The 24602-nt window shown below is 36.0% G+C and overlaps 1 protein-coding gene across 1 annotated transcript in view; it reads right to left on the reverse strand.

Moving 5' to 3' along the window:
• The window catches only part of CFTR (CF transmembrane conductance regulator), a 180103-nt gene that overhangs the window by 32199 nt on the left and 123302 nt on the right, over positions 1 to 24602 (reverse strand). The window contains exons 20-22 of the mRNA XM_032276197.1: positions 23614 to 23841; positions 20818 to 20918; positions 7237 to 7488 (exon numbers count right to left, since the gene is read on the reverse strand). Coding sequence (XP_032132088.1) covers positions 7237 to 7488; positions 20818 to 20918; positions 23614 to 23841 — 581 coding nt within the window. The remainder of the gene's footprint in view (positions 1 to 7236; positions 7489 to 20817; positions 20919 to 23613; positions 23842 to 24602) is intronic.

Below are 24602 nucleotides of genomic sequence, written 5' to 3' on the forward strand. Positions count from 1 at the left end.
AAAGATTGTCAGGGTAGATCAAAAAACAAGACTGAACTATTTGTTGCCTATAAGAAACTCACTTTAAAACCACATATAGACTAAAAGTAAGGGGATGAAGAAAGTTAGGCCATTTTAACATTAATCAAAAGAAAACTGGAGAGGCTGTATTACTTTCAGAGAGAACAGACATGTAAAAGCATTTGGGAAGAGATTGCAGAGGACTGGTAAAATTAGAAATTTTAACTAATTTCTAACTTCCATTAGTAAAATCAGAAAATCATTAGCTTAAAACCATAAGCAGACAAAGCTGTCATAAAAAAAACCTACACGCCAATATTCTTCATGAACACCAATGCAAAAATTCTTAAAAAGTATTAACAAATTGAATTCAACATGTATACAAAGAATTATATACCACCAGAACCAAATTGAATTAATCCCAGGTATGGTATACAAGGTTGATTCAGCATTTAAAAATCAACTAATGTACTTCACATCAACAGGCTAAAGAAGAAAAATAAAGTGTTCAAATCAATAGATGTAGAAAAGCATTTCACATAATTTAACACTCATTCCTGATTCTTTTTTTTTTTTTTTTTTTTTTTGAGACGGAGTTTCGCTCATGTTACCCAGGCTGGAGTGCAATGGCGTGATCTTGGCTCAACGCAACCTCCGCCTCCTGGGTTCAGGCAATTCTCCTGCCTCAGCCTCCTGAGTAGCTGGGATTACAGGCACGCGCCACCATGCCCAGCTAATTTTTTGTAGTTTTTTAGTAGAGACGGGGTTTCACCATGTTGACCAGGATGGTCTCGATCTCTTGACCTCATGATCCACCCGCCTCGGCCTCCCAAAGTGCTGGGATTACAGGCGTGAGCCACCGCGCCCGGCCCTCATTCCTGATTCTTTAAAAAAAAAAAAAAAAAAAAAAAAATCAGCCAACTAGGAATAGACTTCAACTTAAAAAAAAAAAAAAAAAACAACAACAAAAAAACTTCTACGAAAACCTTACAGCTAAAGTCATACTTAATGATAAGAAACTTGAAGTTATCCCTCTAAGATCAAGAACAAGACAAAGATATCTCCTCTCACTACTACTTTCAACATCATACTGGAAGTCCTAGTTAATGAAATAAGAAAAGGAGATAAAAGGCATACAGATTGGGAAGGAAGAAATAAAATTAAGTTCAGATGGTGATCATCTACATAGAGGACTCAAATTAATTGACAAAAAAATTCTTGAAACTATCAATAATAAGTGATTATAGCAAAGTTGAAAAATATAAGGCTAATATGCAAAATCATTCATTTTCCAGCAATGAAAAAGTGGAATTTTAAATTAAAATCACAATACCATTTACACTGGCATTCCTTGAAAATGAAATACTTGAACAAAATATGTAAAAAGCCTATATGAGGAAAACTAAACTCTGACAAAAAAATGAACAAATCAAATAAATGGAGAAATATTTCATGATGATGGATAGGAAGATTCAACATTGTCAAGATGTCAGTCCTTCCTAACTCATCTATAGAGTCAAGCCAAGCACAAAATCCCAGCCAGTTATTTAACGTATATTGGCAAACTGAATCTTAAGTATATATAGAAAGGCAAAAGACCCAGAATAGCCGACACGGTATCAAAAGAAGAAAAAAGTCAGATTCTGACACTACTCGGCTGGGTGTGGTGGTGCACGCCTGTAATCCAAGCACTTTGGAGGCCAAGGCGGGTGGATCACCTGAGGTCAGGAGTTCAAGACCAGCCTGACCAACATGGTGAAACCCCGTCCTAAAAAAACAAAAACAAAAACAAAAACAAAAACCTGACACTACTCAAGTTTCATGAGTTTAGCTTACAGCTGAATTAAAAGATTGAGGCAGCACAACACAAATACCTTCAGTTTCCCAACTCTGTGCTCAAAGTTTCTCTTTAACTTCACTTAACTCCTTTTCTCCTATCTTGGAGAAGATAGATTTCTCCTCAGTGCAGAGGCAAATGCCTCCATATTGCATTTGATATGACCATCCCCCAAAGATCAGTGCTCTTGCTTTCTACTTCCTACCACCACCAATGGTGTTCTACATAGCTTCTTATTTCAGTATCCACCCATTCCCTAACCTTTTGTAACTGGCCTTTTACCATCAGTCCTCTATACCTAATGGCTTTCTTTTTCATTTTTCTTGTTTTTTTTTTTTTTTTTTTTTTTTTTTTTTTTGAGATAGTGTCTCATTCTGTCGTCCAGGCTAGAGTGGTGCCATCACAGTTCACTGCAGCCTTCATCTCCTGGGCTCAAGTGGTCCTCCCTCTGTGTCCTCTCATAGTGCTCAATTACAAGCATGAGCCACCACACCCAGCCCTAATGACCTTCTTAAACAAGGGCTTTCATGGTTGGGCAGGAATGCATCAGCATTGTCTGGAAGTTGTGCTGAAAGTCAGACCCCTGTTCACTTTGTTGGGACCCAAGAATGTACATTTCTCATAAATTCTTAAGTGATACACATGATGCTGGCCCAGGGACCACACTTTGAGAAGTCCTGCTCTTGAAGATGATCAAAGACCACACACACAAAAAAACAAATTGTTTTCCCTGTACTACTCACAATACACATTGTAAATGTAAAAGGTTTTACATTTTACAATGTAAAACCCACATTGTAACACCAACAATGTAGGTTTTGGACACCAAGCAATGCTGACAACTGTCTGGAGTTAGCATAGATCTCACAGGATAAGGGATCATTCCCATAAGACTGCCTCCCAACATACTTCAAATGCCAATGGCAAGCCCAGATTGTCACCTGTGCTTCTGACTGTGTATCTGTAAATCCATGAACTCTTCAGATTTGATAATTTGCTAGAATGGCTGACAGAACTCAGGGAAACAGTTTACTTACTAGGTTACCAGTTTATCATAAATGGATACCACTCAAGAACAGCCAGATGGGAGAGATGCGTAGCAAAAGGCATGTGAGAAGGGGCACAGAGCTTCTGTGCTCTCTCTGGCATACCACCTTCTGAGCACCTCAATGTGTTCACCAGCCTGGAGGCTCTCCAAAGAGCTTCCAGTTAAGACTTATAGAGTGACTTAATTACATAGGTATGGTTGATTAAATCAATGACCATTGTTGATTGTACACAATTTCCAGCCCCTCAAAGGTCCCTGGAGGTCAAGGGGTGAAGCTGAAAGTTTCAACCCGACCCCCTGGCAACCAGCCCTTCCCCATTCCTGTCCTTAGGGACTTTCCAAAGGCCACCTCATAAATACAAACTGGGGTGTAGTTAAAAGGGGCTTGTTATGAATAACAAAGGATGTTATCTGCTTTTACTGCTCTAGATCTATTTCAGGAACTAGGGGGAAAAAAAAACATAGAACAAAAGATTCTCCTGTCGCTCTTATCACTTAGGAAACTCCAAGGGCTTTAGAAGCTCTGTACCAGAAATCAAATAGCACCTAATAGCAAAATCTACCTGGATTATCTGAGTTTTCAACTGTATTGCTTTAGCTTTCAAATTCCAAAATTGGAGGCCAGGCACAGTGGCTCATGCCTGTAATCCTAGCACTTTGGGAGGCTGAGATGGGAGGATCACTTAAGGCCAGGAGTTTAAGACCAGCCTGGGCAACAAAGTAGTTTGAGACCAGCCTGGGCAACATAGTGAAATCCTGTCTTTATATTTATGTAAAAAAAAAAAAAAAAAAAAAAAGGATCCACAATCTATCACCCATCTTGCTCCAATCTTGTCTTCCATTACTTCCTTTGCCATCCCCCAACCTGACTGAACCAGTCACTGTCTTATGTGTATGCCCCTTGCCTCTGTTATGCCCTCTGCCTGGACCACCCTTTCTCACTCAACTAACTCAGCCAAATGCCTAGGCAGATGGGAACCTGCCCAGGGCTTGTCTGGGCATGCCCACAGCAGACTTGGAACCCCAGGCTGAAGGGAACTGGGTGGAGCCACAAGGAATTTGCACCTTATGCAGGGGAGGAGCCTACTCTCTTCAGTTCCTATGTGGTGGCCTGGGATTCAATCTGTGAGCAAGCCTCCATCTCAGTTTGCTGAGGTTATTTATTTTTTTTTTTCTTTTCGCCCAATAAAATCCTGCTCTACTCACTTTTCAATGTGTCTATGTGCCTAAATTTTCCTGGTCGTGTGGCAAGAACCCGAGTTTTAACTGAACTAAGGAACAAAATTCTGCAACACCACCTTGTTCAAATACACAGCTCAGTTCTCAAAGCCTTATTCTAAATGCCACTTCCTATATAAAACCTTCCCTGAATAGACTAACTCTCCACCAATTGATACTAGCTGCTTCCTTCTCTGAATTCCCGTAACATTCACCTGTATATCTCTTATTCAAGAGCATTTCAAGGATTTTGGGGGCCCAAAGCTTGTAAATTTGAAGGGAGGGCTCTTTCCAAGAATAAAGATTATAGAATTATAAATACAAAATTAGATGCAGGGCCTTCAAAGTTGGCTCAGGCAAATGAAGGTCTGTGAAATTTCAGCTTTGTTATCATCACAATAAATCTGCTTCAGGTTTCAGTGGATCTTATTTTTCCCCTTTCAGATTATCATCTCCTGGAACATAAACTTTCTCTCTTCCCCAGCCCCATGTTTTCTGTTCTTCCACCTTCTTTAAAGAGACGCAATGGCATCTGGTGAAAAAGTACCTCGAACTCAGACAGATCTGGGTTTAAGATTTCTGCTTCCTTACTCACTCAATTGAACCTCAGTTTCCTCCAGTGTGGAAAATAAAAGCAAACTATCTGCCATTAGGGTTATAATGGGATAAAATGTAATAGTAAATGAAAGTGTTTAAACAGCGCTTAGGATATGATAAGCTCTCAATAAAATTAGAGTCCCTCTTTGGATGTGTCAAACAAAAATTCTAGGAAGTCGTTGTTTTGGATTAAGCTCTCTCATAAGGCCTCAACAGACCAGGCTAAAAATAAAAATGGAGTCACCCATGTTCACCAAAGCAAAACTAAGCTGTTATCTGGCCTTCCAAGAAATCAACAAAGATGACAGCCTGATTTCCCAAACAGGTCAGTTTCAGACTTCCATCTTAAAGTTCCCTCTGTTTTAATTCTTAATCCAACGTTAACCAATCAGTGACTTTTCTATTATTCTGTCCCCTTTGTCCCCACTTTTCAAGAAAAGTAACTTTGAAATGACCAACTATCTTCTTATTCTTTGTTTCTGTTTTCTTTGGCCCTTTTTTTTGGTCTACAAAGCCAATCTCCGATGCTTGAGTTACTGGAACACTTATTCCAATTTGTGAAATGAAGGATTGGCCAAATCTAGAATAGAAAATGAAGCTAACTGAGATATTTAAACAAAATTTATTGTCATTTTGTCTTTTGACAAATGGCACAATCCATAGCCTTGTGTGAGTAAATTTCAATTCCCCCAAAGTACCTAGAGAGTGCCTTTCGGTGAATTGTTACTGAACACACATGGCCTATTTTGTATATACAGGTTTAGAGAAAATGAAATACCTGAGCATATTAATTCTTTCTCATTTTGCTATATCTCTAATTACTAAATTCAAATCAGGGAAACTTTCCATACGAATGAAGATCCACAAATTCTATTACTCTAGGGCTTGCTTAAATTTAAATAAATGGGCAAATGAGCATCAGCAAAGCAAAGGGGTGGCAGGATGTCAGGAGGAGAGAAAGTCAATTTACCAAGGCTTTCTATCTAGGTTTATTCTTGCTATTCTTACTATTGTTTATAATAATGATATTACTTTTGGCATTCATCTTGGTGACCCCAGGAAAAAAATACTTTCAGCTATGGTATTCATTGATATGTAAAGCAAAACAGAGTAATTAATTTTACTTTTTCCAGTGCAAGAAAGGAGCCAAGACAAATCATTAATTCTACATAGTTCCAAAGTACAACTAACATCTCTGCAAGTTAAATAATGAAGCAAAAATGCCAAAAATTGTAGAGGTTTCATTGGGGCTCAAGTTATAACCCAAATATCCATAAACATACTCATCCTAACACTAGGGGCAAATTCAATATGAAATGGAAAGTCTTTCCATTTATGCCTATTTAAAACTGTTTTCCCTTAGGAAAATAAAAAATAAATCAAATCTTATTCTTGATGAAAAGAAATATTGTTCATTTTAGTAGTATGTGAATTTATTTATCCAAATATAAGGCAAAAAGATGTGTCAAAATTTCCAGTGTTCTGCCATTTCACATGGTACACAGGGACTTTTTGCTCATCTTATATATGTGTTTTTACAGAATTTGTGTAATGCATTAAATGTTTATGAAATGCTCTAAAATCCATGGGCAAAAATCAAAATCATATATTCTGAAACTCATGAGCAAAACTGTTTCTATGTCAGTGTTAAGGACTATGGCCTAACATCTTTACTAACTATATCTCTATATATATTTTTGTATCTGTGTTTGCAATTAACCACAAAGAGATAGCATTTTAAAATTCAGTTTTCAATTCAGTTTTCAGCTCCCTTTTATTTTATCTAAATAAAAAAGAAAATCAATCGAAAATATATAATACGCTTGTCTAGATTTATAGAGCAGACTAGAATTAGAGATTTGAAGACAATGAAGAACTATGTTTATGGAACCTGAAGTCTATCGATAATGGCCATCCCTGTCTCCAGGAATCAATCCAGAAATCAGTATATATTAAGTTTCTTCTATGTGTTCAGCCCAGTGCTGGGATCCATAAGAAGTATTTCAAAATAATGCCAATTACTTATGCTTAATAAATATAGTAAATAACTAGGGGAAAAATCTATATCTCAGTGAAAACTTCAAAGAAAACCAAAACAAACAAACTGAAAAAAAAAGCTAGGAAAAAAAAAGTATCACTTGTTTGGCAGAATGGAACTTAGATAAAATTTAAGACATTAGATGGAGTCAGCGATAAAATATTATTCTTATTGGAAGATATTTTCAAGATGGAAAATCTAAAACATGTTATAATTTTGATTTTTTAAATGGCTTAGTTATTAACCTAGCAATTAATCAGATATTCTGCAAGTACAATCACATTTAAAATAAACCCATTATATAGATTCAGGACTCTGAAAATTAAATTTTATATTCAAGATAATGACTCCATATAATAGCAAAAGATGTATGTTTAATATTGATTCTACTCTACGATAATAATGTTACAAATAGATTCTACTAACACATTGCTTCGGGCTACTGGGATTCACTTACTCAACACAAGTCTAACAAAGCAAGCAATGTTCAAATCTCACCCTCTGGCCAGGACTTATTAAGAAGGAAATGTTCTCTAATATGGCATTTCCACCTTCTATGTATTTTGCTGTGAGGTCTTTGATGGTCATTTGACCCCCTGAGGGCCAGATGTCATCTTTCTTCACGTGTGAATTCTCAATAATCATAACTTTTGAGACCTGGCCATTCTTGTATGCTTTGGTTGACTTGGTAGGTTTATCTTCTTCTGTTGGCATGTCAATGAACTTAAAGACTCGGCTCACAGATCGCATCTGAAATAAAAATAACAACATTTTTGTGTTTAAGATTGGCAGACCATTTCATAATTAGTTTGATGTTTCCTAAAAAATAACTCGTAAAATGCAACACTTGCTACTCATCCCTTGGTTATTGTCAGGCTTTTCAATGAACTAACAGGAAATAATTGGATATAATTAAAAGCTTAACTGAAGAGAATTAGCTAGGACTTACATAAATGGGCTCTGTATAGGCCTGTTTATTTTTGTGATCACCTAATTCTCAGTTATGCAAGCCACACATAAATAGCCAAACTATTCTCAAGGGAATAGATGACGTCAAAGAGAAAATTTATTTCTACTATACACAGCACTGCGCAATGCTGTACAACCGGTATATTATAATAAAATGTACCACAACTCAAAATCACTACTGAAGATTCTTCTCTTTCTCTCGAACTACCTTAGTAACTAACTATAATTCTGTGTGTCAACCACGTGGTTAAGTGAACTCTTTATGATTAGTCAATTTTTAACAACTTCACTGTAATCTTCAAACAATTTAATTCATTGGCATATATCTGCAGTTAAATAATTATGCTTTTAATCTAAATTACTTAAATATTCATTTTTAGTGCTAAAAATATAATTGCATATAAGGGTTATATTTATAATTAAATATGATAAATCTATTCATGTAATATTTAATAAAGTATACCTTTAACACACATAGAAAGAAAATGACTTCATAATTTTAAGGTGTTCAATTTTTTAAAGAAAAGCATACTTCTCTTCTCTGAATAATTATGACTTATTAGAATGTGGAATATGATTTTAGAAACAACCTGGCATATAGTAAGTACCCAATAAATATTTGAACAATAAATAAAGAAATGAATATACTAATGAGTAAATAAATATAAATGAATAAGAAGAAAGAATTTGAAGACTCTGAATTCATTCAACTTCCTTTTCTTTGTTTTTTTTTTTTTTGAGATGGAGTCTTGCTATGTCACCAGGCTGGAGTCCAGTCGTGTAAACTCGGCTCACTGCAACCTCCACCTCCCAGGTTCAAGCGATTCTCCTGCCTCAGCCTCTCGAGTAGCTGGGACTACAGGCATGTGCCACCATGCCCAGCTAATTTTTGTATTTTTAGTTGAGACAGGGTTTCACCATGTTAGCCAGGATGCTCATGATCTCCTGACATGACCCACCCACCTCAGCCTCCCAGAGTGCTATTTTTAAAAGATACCATCCTTGATCCTGTGGTTCAATCCTTCCCAGGCATTAGTAGCTGACTAGACACAATTTTACTGCTCTTATTCTTAGTCTTACTAAAATTAAGTAAGTCGTACTAAAATTATTGATGCTGGCTTTATTCAGTCAAAGAGTTTATTAGCTTTCCTTTAAGATATTAACATATCTTATTACCAAATGTTTAGACTTTAAAAATTATCCTTTTTGGAAAAAAATGAGGGCAAAAGTGCATTTGCTTCTATTATTTCTATTTTTCATTATCAAAAGGTGGAATGGGAAAAATTCTTCATCTTTAGTATGGAATGACTGATAGATAAAGCAGAAAAGTTTAGACACAGATCCTTAATTGAACATTAAAATTCCATCTTAGCAATTCTAATTGTATTGCCTGTTTTCACATGCCATTGATCAAGCCTGCTCTGCTTATGAAGTTCTTTTTCATTCCGGCGATTCTATGCTTCAGTTTCCTTCATCTTGAAAATATCTTCAAATTGTCTCCAGTAATTATTCAAGATTCAAGAAAAGAATCCTTTGAAGTCAAGCCCACTATTAATAGATGTGAAAAGGACCCCAAAGCCTATACACTAAATAACAGTAAAGGAAGTAAAAGGCATATAGTCATGACTGTACACATGTGATACTTTAAATTCTGAATTATGAGTGATTTTCAGGGTAGATAAGTCTTGACTCAGTTATTCTTGATTAACTTTGAATTAAAATATACTCTTATGCTGTCATTAATTTTCATAGAGAGCTGCTAGTCTATAATAAGGCCTGGGAGATAAATTAAAATTGCAACTACTATTGAGATGAAACTGCCAGAGATTTAGTTCTAATGCATTTAAAATTTCTTATTGTATTTATCCTGCGTAAGAATAGCATTCCTCTCTTGAAATAACTGAAGGGTATACACAAATGTAGATTAGCTGCATAAAGTTGAGACTTGATATTTATGCCTGTTAATTCTATACACAATTCTAAACTTATTTTTTATTAAGCAAGACAGGAAAGACACTATATAACAAAAATTATTCACATTTTAATACTTCCAAACAATCAATAAAACATTTAACTACTGTTATCTAAATGACTCAGAATTACATACAGTATTATCAGAAAATAAGAACTTTCAAAACCACTATTTTGGCAGCACTGGAATATAAAATACAATGTTTTCTGTTTAGGACTTGTGTTTGAGCATTGCAAATTACATTCTCCATTAGTGAAACTCACCTAGAGGGTGAATCCAGAACTTCTAATGTCAAATGTGACAAATGGAATGTACCAATCAAATTTAGAGAATGTAACTTTCCAACTCATTATCTTTCTTACAGCCTAGCTGCTTAACGTGACTCTAAGACGGACTATCATGGTTCCATACAGCATGGTCAAATATGCCTAGCTAAGAACATGTAATTTCATCTTAACACTGGGCACTCATTCATAGCATATGAGCTGACAGTCACTCAATAAAGTGGGTTAGAATACCTTCTGACAGGAAGAAAAAGTGGCTCGTGCAGACACTTCCACCACGGTCAGTGTGTAGCCACTGAAATGCCATTATTGAATACATGTGGACAGGTAACAAATTAGATTATGCATTACTAACCAATTCCTTGTATTCGTGGGCTTTCCAGCTTGGATATTCTACCTCCAGTACCTCTGGAAAGAGAGGCCACATCAGAACCAAAGCAGAACAAATCAATTCTGGTCATTTAAGTTTCAAAAACTGGCTTTTGAAATTCAAGTCAGATATTGATCATTTGAAAATTTTGAACCATGTGAATACTGGCCTTTAAGCTCCAAAAGCCAAAGCCTAAGAACTCAATGCATAGTGTTTATGCAAAAACAGTAGCCATAGACAAAGTTATGATGGATTAGAAGCAGTCACTCTCCTCACCCCACAATCTGACTCAAGAAAGGTTGTCCATTAATGGGAGTAACAAGAGGGTTTAGATACCAGGTCCTCTAAGAAAAGTTCTGCCTTACAAACAAATCCTGGTTCTGTCCTCAAGGTGATCTGGAAAATTTAGAACAAAGGAGACCTATGCCTGAATTCCAAGGCAAAGCCCAGGAAAGACTCATGCCATAGTGAAGCTTCCTGTGTCTTGCATGATGTGAGAGCAGTAGAATGAACAGGGTTTCTTGGAATGTCTATGCACAGATGACTTGACATAGCTTCAGATTTGAATCTTTTGATTCTTCAGGGGCATAGAAGAAGCTGAAGAAGGCTCAGCAAGGGAGAGCTCACAGTGAGAACAAGGAAGACAAAGACTCCATCTACATGGACCATGCACCTCTAGGTCAGACAGGAACATCAGTGCCTCAGAGACAGTGAGCACAGGCAAAAGACGATGCAGGTCAAGACACACCTTAATCACTAATATTATGGCATTCTGCAAACTCCACTTAGAACCCAGCAAAATCTCTGAATTTAATTATATTATTTCTTTCACTCAGTGGAATGCATGCTCAAACAGAAAATAAACTCAACTACAGAAAAAGTAAAGTCATATTTCTTGCCAAAGATTCCTAGTTGCTACCAGAGATGGATCCAGGTTTTGTGAAGCCTGAAGCTTAAGTAATTTGGGGAATTCTTAAAGAAAAAATATTGAAATCCAAATTATGCATATAAAATTAAATATAGGGCCTTCAAAGGAGTTCATGCAAGTGAGAGGACCTGCAGGTCATGTCTCCTATGCTTCATGTTAAACCAATTCTGCCTATTATAGTAACCTCATTCAAAGCGTTCCTTGTTGTATTCAAACAATGGACGGTTCAAAACATCCCTCTCCATCTAGTGCTTAGTACCATGTAGTCACTTAATAAATCTTTGTTAATAATGAATGAATCCATTATTCTACCTCCTATGCAGAAAGCAGTGTCTGTGCAGTAAGAATGACAGTGTTGCGAGTACATTAGCAAGTAGTGCAGGCTGCAATTTTACCCTTCAGCTCCTCGGCCTCAAAATATTCGTTGCTATTTGGATTAGACGGTAGTTACAACATATCAAACTATTTTTAGTCTCATCTATTTGTTTTCATTGAGCTTTTAACCTCACTTAATGTTTTTTCTCAATTAGAGTGCCTACTAAACATTTTCATGTGATGCATAAAAACTACTGTGCCATCGTGTAGCTACCTAGATTGTGCTGGATGGAAATTTGTATTCAGCAATTATCAGAATGACTGGATTGGCAAACTCCTTAACACCAGCCTGCTGCTTCCTGTGCATAGAAAAGAGTTGCCTAAGGAGGGTGGAGGGATAGCTCTGTTGAGAGCAGCAAGTCTGCCCTGCCAGCAGCAAAATCCCAACATCTGCTTCAGTAGGAGCACTTCTCTTAGACTTTGAGAAATAGAAAATGAAGCCAAAATGAGGCCCAAGCACTGATACAATGAACCCCATTCTTCACTTGTGGGGAAGAAAACTTGACAGAATTTGTGCAGACTTCCATACATTAGAATTTAGCCAAAATTTGGTGGGATTTTTGCTTAGGGCTCTTCATCTGCTTTAAATTCTTGGTTTCATTATTTAATTTTGGTATTCTTCAAAACCTCTTCTGAGCCTCTTCAGAAGGGATCAATCCTTAAAACTGGACCTCACTATCTTTATAAGAATGTCTAAAGTTACTAACCTAAGCATTAGAAGAACAAAGTCTTTTGGGATTATGACACTCTTGACAAAAATATAGCTTCACAGCCTAATCTCAACCTTATTTTATAAGGGATGCATTTAAGCCAAGAAGAAAATAATTCTTGATTGTCCTTTTCTCTTCATGTGACAAAGAGGCAAGAGGAGGCTTACAGGCTTATTCTAGAATAAGTCAAGAAGCCAGACTCCTCTCCTTCACAAAAATATTTGTTCTATTTCCTTTCATCCTTTTGGTTGTTCAGAAGCCAGCACATCAAGATTAGGCATTAACACCCAAACTATGTGCCATCATAGAAAATACACTTCACACACCGAGATCTGGCTGGCAATACTATAAAGAGACTTCATGACTGGTGGTTATAGGAGGATTGCAAGAAATAAATATGAAGAGAATCATCTAGAAAACTCGCACAATGTAAAAAAATCACATTTTATAGGAAAAAAATTCTAAGTATGAAGTACTTATAAGGGGAGATTTAGGGCTTTTAAATCATAAATCCTTCCGGTAGGCACAAACTATACTTTTCAATACTCACTAACACAGACCTGACACCCAAGGCTAAGTTGGATCCATTAGCATAATCTTTAGGCCATGCACATGAACTTAAGAGACAATGGTCAGCAAGAAAACAGACTCTGCCCAAAACATGTTCTTGAAACTCTGGTCTATGTTTCTACATCTATCACTTACACTCCTAGAGGACATAAGAAGTCAGTCAATTGCCATGTTGTTATAAATTATTAACAGCATAAATGATTTACTTATATTATACTATAAACCTAGCCCTTTAGTATATTATTATAGCTTGCTCTCTACAGAAACGGTTTACAAATTTTTACCTGTGGCAAATCACTTGAGAAGTCAGTGTCACTTTTTCTATCAGAAGGGACAGAGATGGTGATCTTCACACAAAAGAAAGAAAATCTATTTGCAGCATGACAAAAGGCATATCCCAAGTTAACACTGAGTTTCAAAATACACTGGTGCCCATTTTCAATAGCTAAAAACTTCAGTAAACATGGTACTAATTGTGCCGATGGGCAAAGGAAGACTCAAACTTACCTTTCCATGTAAAAGGTCAGACACTGGCCAGGCATGGTGGCTCTCACCTGTAATCCCAGAACTTTGGGAGAGTGAGGCAGGTGGATCATGAGGCCAGGAGTTCAAGACCAGCCTGAGCAATATGGTAAAACCCGTCTCTATTAAAAATACAAAAATTAGCCAGGCATGGTGGCACACATCTGTAGTCCCAGCTACTCGGGAGGCTGAGGCAGGAGAAGCACGTGTGAACCTGGGAGGCAGAGGTTGCACTGAGCTGAGATCATCACGCCACTGCACTCCAGCCTGGGCAATGTAGTGAGACTCCGTCTCAAAAAAAGAAAAAAAGGAAAAAGGAAAAAGAAAAAGGTCAGACATCACTCATCAAAGCTATTACTTACTCTGGAACTTAATTACAATCTAGCTTGGTGAATGCAATTGGATCTATGCGGCTTCCGCCAAAAATATTTCAAAATAATTTGCAAAAAGAGGAATCCAAAACAACAAATAAAAACACCTTCTCACAGTTTTCACTATTTTAATAAGATTTTTTTCCAAACATCTTAATTTTGAAATATTGTGTCTTCCCCAAAGTACTCTCTTATTAAGCCTCATTTTTTTTACATGTCTTGTAGAGATGTATATAGGTATCCTTGATTGATACAGGATAAAAATTATTTGCTGGTGGTCCATCAATTCAAAAGGAAATTCTATGACACAGAACAGGGGTCAGCAAAACTATGGCCCACAGGACACATCCAGCTACTCTCATTAGTTTACATATTATCGACAGCTGCTTTGCCCTCCAAAGACTGAGTTGAGTTGTCATAAAGACATTACAACCTGTAAAGCTGAAAATATTTACTATTTTAGCCTTTATAGAAAAAGTTTTCTGAGCCCTCTGCTTTGACTCACAGAAAATCAGAGCTAAAATGAATCTTAGAGAGCATATAGTACAGCGATTCACAAGCTTTGCTTGATACACACTAGAATCACCTGGAGCACTTTTAAAACTACAAACATCATGCCCAGTCACCCTGCTTCCTACCAAGAGAATTGACTTCACTGGCCTTAGTGGACCCTGAGTAATCACTGTTCTTATTGTTTTGTTTGAGGTGGAGTTTTACTCTGTCACCCAGGCTGGAGTGCAATGGAGCTATCTCGGCTCACGGCAACCTCTGCCTCCTGGGTTCAAGAGATTCTCCTGTCTCAGCCTCCCCAGTAGCTGGAAGGCACGTGCCACCATGCCTGGCTAATTGTTGTAATTTTAGTAGAGACAGGGTTTCACCATGTTGGCCAGGCTGGTATTCAACTCTAATCCTCAAGTGATCCGCCTGCCTCAGCCTCCCAAGATGCTGGGTTTACAGGCTTGGGCCACCACACCTGGCTACTCTGTGTTTTTATAAAGATTCTGCATGTGCTAGTAGGATGAGAACTTGTGATCTAATCCATAAATGAGATTATCTAAATCCAGGAAGTTAAAGTGATAGACATGAAGCCCAGTGAATTTTTTAAAGTTTTCAACCTGTTTTTTTAACATTTCAGCAATCCCTTAGGGTTCTCATTAAACCTCTTCTACTAGTTCAAGACTCTAAAACATCATAATGGCATTTTCTTTGTTGGTTCTAGTAACACACTGGTTCAGAGTTCTTTGATCAGCTTTGATAATTGCAGCAGTGAATAACTTAATCAATGGACTCTAGCATTCAAGAGTTGAAATTTTTCACAGGAAAAAGATCCAGAAGAAAGAGATTGTCAGAGCTGGAAGGAACTTTAGAAAACTTCTAACCAAACTGTTTCATTTTACAAATGAGAAAAATAAGGCCCTCAAGTAGGCTAGGACTTGCCCAAGGCCACATGTAGCAAGGCCAGGGTGAAATGCAGGACTCTTACCACAGACATTCTACAGGATGAAATGAGAAGAGATGGGTGGAAAAATGTCTTGAGACAGAGGTCATGAGAGGAAAATTTAAAAGACTTGTGAAAACAGAAAAAGATAGACATGGTCAAGAAACCATTGAAAGGAGACCAAAAAAAAAAAAAAATTGAAGAAATGACTCCTCCCTTCAGATTCTAACAGCAAAAACTACACTCAGTACAAGAAGATTAGACATCAGGAGTAATGCAGAAAAGCCAGGTTCCCCTTTTCTCTGCATATCAGGCTTCTTGTTGGTCACTGTACAATCAGTCACTTGATCTTTACTGGAACCCAAAACAAACATAGGCAATAAAAGGACAAAGGAGAAACCGAGAGGGAGTTTCTATTGACAGAAAACTCTTCTCAGATTGCATCAATCTTGCAAGAACTTTCTAGCGCCTCACTAACAGGAATCTATCCATAAGCCCTGCAGATTCACTGCCTTCCCTGCTCACCCTGGTGGCTTTCTTCCTCTTATGTTATTAGAAACACCCAGTTGAACAGGGTAGACAGCTAACATAAACAGGGATGGTTTATCTGCTGCTTCACTTGGAGAATTAAAGAGGCAGAATAATATTCACATAGGAGTAATGCAGAAAGGCCAGGTTCCCCTTTCTTCTAGGCATCAGACTTCTTGATGGTTGTTGTACAATCAGTACTTCATCATTACTGGAACCCAAAACAAACAGTAAAAGATAAAAAGTAGTCTTTTAGCTGTGCCATGTGGTAGGCAGTCCTGAAACAAACTGAATTGTCAATGGCTTCTTTCTGACAATGTGACTATGAGTGTGCGTAGTTTTTCAATCACTAGATGGCTTGATACGGTTCAGTTTGAAGCATCACCTTGTCGCCCTTTCTAGATCTTATTTATTTAATCTTTATTCATTCATATAGATAGCAATCTTAAGTGCTTAAGTTACATAATGCTTAAGTAGTTAAGAATAGGAGAAAGAGAAGACAGTTGTTACTAAAAATGGAAGGAAGGCATCTTACCAGTCCAAACAATAAATAAACCAGCACACAACTTTGTTTTGGAGGAAAAAATATAAGATAATTGCTTTAGCAATTAACAGCTATAAATCCATATATCATTTGAGGATACAGTTTTTAAAAATTAACACTTTTCTTTTCACCCCATCTATAGAATGGTATGAGAAATACAACTGAAAAGAATAGAGACAGCCACAATTATTGTTAAAATAAAGAGTGAATTATTAATATAAATAAACAATTTTTAAAACATTGAGATATCAATTTAGAAAACTGGAAACCCCCTAACATGGGGTTTTCTAATAGGAATTATTAAATTATATTCTGATAATTTTACTATTTTTTAAATTACATGGGTGATTCACAAACTGTTAAACTATATTATTCATAAAGCAATGATGTTCAAATGACTTTTTTTCCAACCTGCTAAATAAGGCCAGACACATTAGTAAGCAGAATAGAAGTTTTGTCCTGATAATAGTCTCTTGAGACCCTGGGTATATGTTAAGGAGATACTAAACAGAAACTCATGCCTTAAAATGTCAAGCCTACATTCTGTAATTGTGTTTTATAAACATATGGTGGTGTTAAGATGATAGTTGGATACACATTTAGAGAGCAGGACAGAAGTCTAAACTAGAGATATGAATTTATGATTCTTCAAGAGATGTTTTCTTTTCTTTTTCTTTCTTTCTTTGAGTCTCCTCTGGTGCCCAGGCTGGAGTGCAATGGCATGATCTTGGCTCACTACAACCTCTGCCTCCCAGGTTCAAGTGATTCTCGTGTCTCAGCCTCCCCAAGTAGCTGGGGTTACAGGGGGCATGCCACTACATACAGGTAATTTTTATATCTTTAGTAGATACAGGATTTTACCATGTTGGCCAGGATAGTCTTAAACTCCTGACCTCAAGTGATCCGCCCACCTCAGCCTTCCAAGATTCATCAAGAGATGGTTTCTGAAGCATGGGTTTAGAAAATAACAGCTGGAGAGTGTCAGTAGAACAGGGCTGGAATATAGGTGATGTTTAGAGATCTGAAAGAGAAAAGGGGCCAGCAAAAGGGGCAAAGGAGGAACCAGAGAGGTAGAAGGAAAATGAAGTGGGAGTAGTGTCATGGAAGCAAGAAAGAAAGTATCACAAGAAGAAGAATTTGTCCATGGCATAAATACTGCTGGAGCTGTTAAGGGAGACAGAGAAATTGGCTCTGGCAAGATATTGGTCCTGAGTAATGGGGGTGATAGAAATAAAATGATGTAGGCTGTGGAAAGAATGGGTTGAGGAAACAATGGAATGAAAGTGGATTGAGGAAAAGAATGGAACTGAAGTAGGTTGAGGAAAAGATGGAAAGCGGCCCTTTCTCAAACAGTTAGCTATATATAGGCCAAGAAATGGGGTAGTAGCTGGAGATCAAGGGAAAGTATTTTTTCTCTAATGAGAAAGGTCCTACAAAGAGGAAGGTATTGCAAATTACTTGCTCCTGAATATAGGAGCAAGAACACGGGCAGAAGGTAGTGCACGAGGAGAGGTGCAGTAGCCTGGTACAACTGGTAGAGAGAAAAAAGAAAATTCTTTCTGGTTGCATCAGTATTTTTAGATTTTTAAAAAAGATATAATAAAGTCACTGGCTGAAAGTGCAGGGGGTGGAATTATTAGAGCACCTGAGAAGGGAGAAGGTGGGAAAAAGCTATCTTAGGGAATATAATAAAAAATTTTATAGGAAAATCCAATAAAAAGATTACTGTACAATTGTGTGTACCAATATTTGAGATATGTGATCATAAATTCAGTATAATTTGAGGCTAAATGTTATCATCCAAACATTACCTTTACTAGTTGAGAACTAAAGAAAGCTAGGCACCTGGGCATAAGCAGCGGGGGGAAAGTTAAAAAAAAAAAAAAGCCACACTGTCATTTTTATAACTTCGGAATTCTGTCAACATTTGACTCTGTGTTCTTGTCTAAACTAGGCCAAATAGGTGAATAAAACATTCTTTCTATGTATAAACATTTTTTTCTGAAAAATTCAAAGTATACATCAAACTAAAAATCTTGTTTATTCCATTATAAACTCAACTCTAAATTCAGTTAACAACTCAGTAAGTAAAATGACAACACTTTGAGTTTTTACTTCAGAAGTCACAAAGACCTTTAGGGTTAACATCATATAAACGTGGAATTTGAGGGCATAGCCATATCTATTTCCTACTCTCAACATATGCCAAGGTGAAAACAAAAAAGTTACTGTATAACTTTAGCGACGGTATGGTTAACAGCAATATGATGGGAATCAATAACCAGATAAATGCCCATAAATACCCAGGAAAAGGCTACTTGTGCTATTTGGCAAGGAAATAGAAACTCACATATTCACTCTGATATTCAAACAAAAGAACGTGCTTTTTTAAATGTGATCAAATGCAAATATTGATACTTTTCATAGACTGTATTATAACATAATAGGTCCTTGCAAAGATCCTTTTATTGCACAAGATGAAAGACACGATGTCAAAGCACAGATCACAAAGCCCAGGATGCACATGTGAAAAACTAGAGGAATGAAAACACCTTACAGAAACTTTCATAGAGATTGAACAGGCAGAATAGAAATGCACCAAACAGAGGTTTTGACATCAATGGGTAGAGGCCATTATGTAAACCAAGAAAATTAATACAGCAAAGAGAAAGGAATTGTACATATCAATGGTGAGGAGATGATTTTAGGTAAAGAAACATGTAAGTACATGAGGAGCTTAAATATAAAGTCAGAATTGTAGAAAGTTGAACAAAGAATTAAATAGATGCAAGCAAAATATTTATTTAATATATTCCTGCTATTTTCCAACAGAAACATTTCTATATATTTAAAAGAACCAACTCCAAAAGCATACTGGAATGGAATTAAAGACAGGACTGCACAAGCTAAAAAAAGCTGATCAAACTAGAAAAAAAAAAAAGTTAAAGGTAAAGGTAAAGAAACCAACTTTAGTATAAATCATGTTCAGTTTAAATTACAGCTCAATGGGTTACAAAAATGCTTAAAGAAAATAATAAGACACATGAACCAGAAGAGAGCATTAAAAGGTTTTCTTTTCCCTGGAGATATAATTTATAATGATGTTTGTTCTAATAAGAGTTGATCACATGAATTTCATCGCTGAAATGAGTGTGGTTTGGGAACACAAGCTCTGTCTCAGAGAACAGGGAAAGAAACTTGAGCAAAAAGTATAATTTTAAAAAGAGTATAATAATAGTGTTGTACAATCATTCTTAACTTGGGTTTCTAAACCTTCTACAAAAAGCAGTGGTGAAAGAATGATTTTAAATACAGTAGTACAAAAAGACTTTAAAAAGTCAATGATGAAGCTATCCAGACTAACCATATAGTCTGATTGAAAATAATGCATTTGGTTTTTTAAATAAAAATGGGGAAATGTGCATCATTTCCTTTAATTTCTCAGTTCTACTTCAATGGGATTTGTGTCCCTGACACGGTATTAGCACATAAACATTACTATAATATTAATGGCTCTGCATTCTAGGAAACCAAAACAAGAGAAATAACACAATCAAAATGTAGTCTTTGTCCACATGAATAAGTTATACAAGTGTGTGGCAATATTTATCAAGCAGAAAGAGAGAAGACAATGATAAACACTTTGTGAACAACAAAGGAGTTATCACTAAATAATGTGAAAAAATTTAAATAATATCATGAAAACATCATGCTGCTAAAATTGAGAGCCCGAGATAAGGAAACAGTTCTTAATTAAGATACCGAAAGCACAAAACATAAAGGAAAAGACAATAAATTGAACTTTATTAAGCTTAAAAGCTTTTTTTCATCAAAAGGCTCTATAAGCCAAGCCACTGACTGAGGGATTATGTTTGAAATGTATAGAACTGACAATCAATCCAGAATTTATAAATTACTACAATCAATTAAAGAAGAAAAAAAATCTAGGTAACAAATTTGTGAACAACATGAATAAGAAATTAATGTTAGAGAACACCAAAAGCCAATAAATACGTGTCAAGCTGCCCTATATTTTTAGTAATCACTTCACTTCCATCAGACTGCCAAAATGAAAAAGTCCAACAATAGCAAGTATTGTTGAAGATATGTGGCTATGAGAACTCTTGTACTCTCTTGACGGGAATATATGTTGGTACAACAGACCTGAGGGCAATTTGACACCATCCAGTAAAGTTAAGCATGGGTTAATTCTTTAATCCAGCAAAATCATTCCTAGGCATTTGTCCTAAAAAACCCTGAACAAGAAAATAGCTGAAAGAATGCTCACTACAGTATTAGATCTTCGTAGTGGCTATCTATGAGGAGGAAAGAAGAGATATGGGTTTAATGAAAGATACACAGTAACTCTCAATTTATCTGTAATGTTTTATTTCTTAAGTTCAATATAGAGTATACAGTTATTTTTCATGCTATTACTCATACTTTTTTCTTGTCTGAATTTTTTTTTATAAAAGTTAAAAAGATGATAGTGACTTACCAAGCTATCCACATCTATGCTGGAGTTTACAGCCCACTGCAATGTACTCATGATATTCATGGCTAAAGTCAGTATAATACCAACTGTTCCTTCTCCTTCTCCTATAGATGAACAAAAGACATAAATGAACCTCATGTTATTTCTCTCTTCTGTAAACTACTTTATTCACACCTCTCCAAGGACACATATCACATTAAATTTACATTTCAATTTTATGCTGATTTTAACAATTTTTAAGTCTCAGTTCACCACAGCATCTACTAATAGCAATAATGCTCTGCATATAGTAAATATTCAACCAAGGCTTTAAATCAAAGAGTGATTGAATATTAGGAAAGTGTTGCTCTTTTGAAAAAATGTTACTGGTATTGGAGGTGTTGTTGGTATTGGGTAGGCACTATATTTGTCTCCTCTATTATTACTCTATAAGTAATAGCAGTAACAAATAATAGAATGGAAAATGGTGAATAAAGGTCCTGTATCCAGATGAGCTCCCCTACAAAAAAAAAAAACAAAAGCAGGGGAGGAATGTGTCCAAATAGCATCTGCAAGATGTTTAGATGTACTCTGTGCCTTTGCAAGGAGGACCTTTGCTAATTGCATGCTGTTAGGAAGTAAGTATGCTTAGCACTTTACCAGATAGTCAGAAAACTAACAGGTCTGCTATTTGCAAAGAGAAAAGATTGCCCTTTATTAAAAAAAAAAAAAAAAAGATTGTTGCATCTGGGAAGAACAATACTTAAGTGTTTAATTATAAGGACCACTAATTAAAATTCATAAGTATTCAGTATTATGGCCAAAAAATTCTCTAAGAGGAATGTTCTTAAATTACTATAAAGTTAGGCTATCAAGTTCCAGTCGAGAGTTTGTACATCTATAATGCATGATAAACTTGTCAAAAGGTTCTACAATTGTGAGAAATAATTCACATTATTAATTGAAATTTTCGTTTCTGCAATTCCTCTAACAGAAGGCATAATATACACAGCATATACCTGCACATAGTACTAAATTATTTTGACATAGGTAAGATTTATTTGGGCTCCAATATATTGCTTGTTCTTAAGGTTAAGATGAGAAGATAAAATTTTAATAATAAGAAGTCATATAACATTTATTTGGTATTTATCAAGGACCAGGCACTATACTAAGTGTTTTGCACAAATTATCACATTTAATAGTCACCACACATATATGGAATAGGTGATATTATTGTGTCTATTTACACTTGAGAAAAATGAGGGGCTTAGAGAGTTAATTAATGTTTGCAAGTTAATACAGTTGAAGACCAGTTGAGCCAGGGATAATAATAGCTGGGTGGCCAACATCCACTCTGGCTGAGCATCTGATTTGACTGGTAAGTTCTGTATTATGCTAATTGTTAAATGTTTTGATTATTGCACCTAGTAAATCAAGACTCAGCTACACTCAACCATGTTATTAGCATGTGTAATACTGGTTTGAATTAATTGTTAACAAATCTTCATTTACGTAATTCAGCCTTCTTTGCTTTTATTTTCAAATAACTTAAAAGAATTTTTAAAGTTACAGTACCGATGAGGATTAGTACATTTGCCTGCCCGTGTATACTCCTTTCATAGAGTCACTTTCCACTGCCCTAGCTAAGAGAACAACAAAGGTAGTGGACCCACTATTCTCAGAGCAGCAGAGTAGACTGCAGGTGGACCCCTGAGCCAAAAGGAACCTGTTTTCTGTTCTCTCTAGGACTTTGTGATTGTATAGAGGAACTCTGCTGTTAATTCAGGAGGCCAGAATGGAGATACTACATAAAGTCAATGTGGAATAGCCCTGATACACCAAGAAAACTAGTCTTCAGAGAGAGAAATTAATCAAACAGCCACAGAACGGAATGGACCCAGGGCAGATATGGACTCAAGAAAAATAAGAGCTGCAGCTGACTCTCCTGTGCTTGTTCCAGCTTCTTTAAGGGCCAATGGCACCACCTTCTCAGTACTCCCTGAGGCCTTCCTGTAACTCCAACAAATGCCTCCTTTTAGTTTGAGCAGAATTCTGTTCCTACAATCCAGTGAGCCTACAGATTTGGCATTGATTTGGCATTTTCTCTGAATATTCACTGTCACATATAACAATTTACTTCAACACTATCATAAATACTCAGAAATTCAAATTCTTAAATTAGAGGAACAAATCTACCTACATAGATTTTTATTTTACTTATTAAATATTTTGTTTTTGACTAAAGATCCTAAAATCCAGAACACTTGTATTTGAAAAACATGGCACTTTCTTTCTTTTCTGTGTCAATTTGATTTGTGCAAAACTCACATTAGATAACAAATTTTACCAAGAAGAGATTTTAAAAAAAAGAAACATGCTGACAAGGGGAACTAGAGTGTGTGCGTGTGTGTGTGTGTAAATGGGAATGTTTCATTTCCCCTACTCAGATAGCTCTTTACAGATCTACTAATTTTGAGGCCAGGACTCTTCATCAATATGAGTATGAAGAGGTGACTTTTTTCCCCTTCCATCACAAAATTGCTGTCTGACAATCTGTGTGTCTCAGTTTTTAAGACTGTGAAAATAGGTATAACACTACATATATCTCCAATTTCAAAGAAATTACTTGTTCAACAATAAAACAATAAAAATTCAAAGAAATCATTTGTTCAACGATAAACCAAAAATTTGTTAATTATTAAACTCCCTAAAAACTCTAAAGATATCTAAAATTGTTAACCTATAAGAATGCAGCATTTTATTCATTGACAGAGCTTTGACTTAAATGCTTAGCTAAAGCTAATGAGTTCATAGTACCTGTTGTTAAAATGGAAATGAAGGTAACAGCAATGAAGAAGATGACAAAAATCATTTCTATTCTCATTTGGAACCAGCGCAGTGTTGATAGGTACAAGAACCAGTTGGCAGTATGTAAATTCAGAGCTTTGTGGAACAGAGTTTCAAAGTAAGGCTGCCGTCCGAAGGCACGAAGTGTCCATAGTCCTTTTAAGCTTGTAACAAGATGAGTGAAAATTGGACTTCTCCCTGTGAAATATTCCCATAGAAAACATTGCAAATAACATAAACACAGAATGTAATTTCATAATACTATGTACCTGAAAAAGGCTAAATTAATCATATCACAAATGTCATTGGTAAAAGAGATTTTTTCATGATGATGTCATACTTTGAACAGATATGATTTATTATTTTATTAATGAGTTATCCTTCTTTTTACTTGGCTACCACAGATATGAACTTAAAAAATCACCACTGCTATTTATTCGTTTTTCTTGGCTACCACTGGGAGTTGTTTTTCTGGGTAATTGTAAATTAAAGACAATTTTTTTCAAGTATCTAAATTAAGGAAGTTTATGTGATTTGATTTAGCTAATAACCTACAAAGCCGAAACATACTGAAAATTTATTTATTCCCTGAAAATGCACCCACATTAAGGCTGTCACTGCAAAATGGAATTCCCTAACAGCTCAAGTAGAGTTTGGGGTACACGAAATGGCAGCTCCAGCACATGAAAAAAGGGGGTCTGAAGACAACAAGCCAAAGGCACAAATTTGGTCAAGTATCATTTGGGAACCCAGACAAACCTTTAGTAATAGCAGCACTATCATTTTCTAATTTAATTGATATAAATACATTATAAATGAATGTCCTTACACCAACCATGGTAAGACTCTATCCACTTATTTAAAAACCAAAATGAAGTCACATGGTTGTTAGTTATGAAAAACAATCCACGTGTACTTTGTAATGTAGCTTCCTTTTATATTCACAGACATGTAGAAAA

Source organism: Sapajus apella, unplaced genomic scaffold (genome assembly GCF_009761245.1).
Source record: "Sapajus apella isolate SASKATOON/1434 unplaced genomic scaffold, GSC_monkey_1.0 scaffold7, whole genome shotgun sequence".
In the NCBI taxonomy this organism is placed as follows: domain Eukaryota; kingdom Metazoa; phylum Chordata; class Mammalia; order Primates; family Cebidae; genus Sapajus; species Sapajus apella.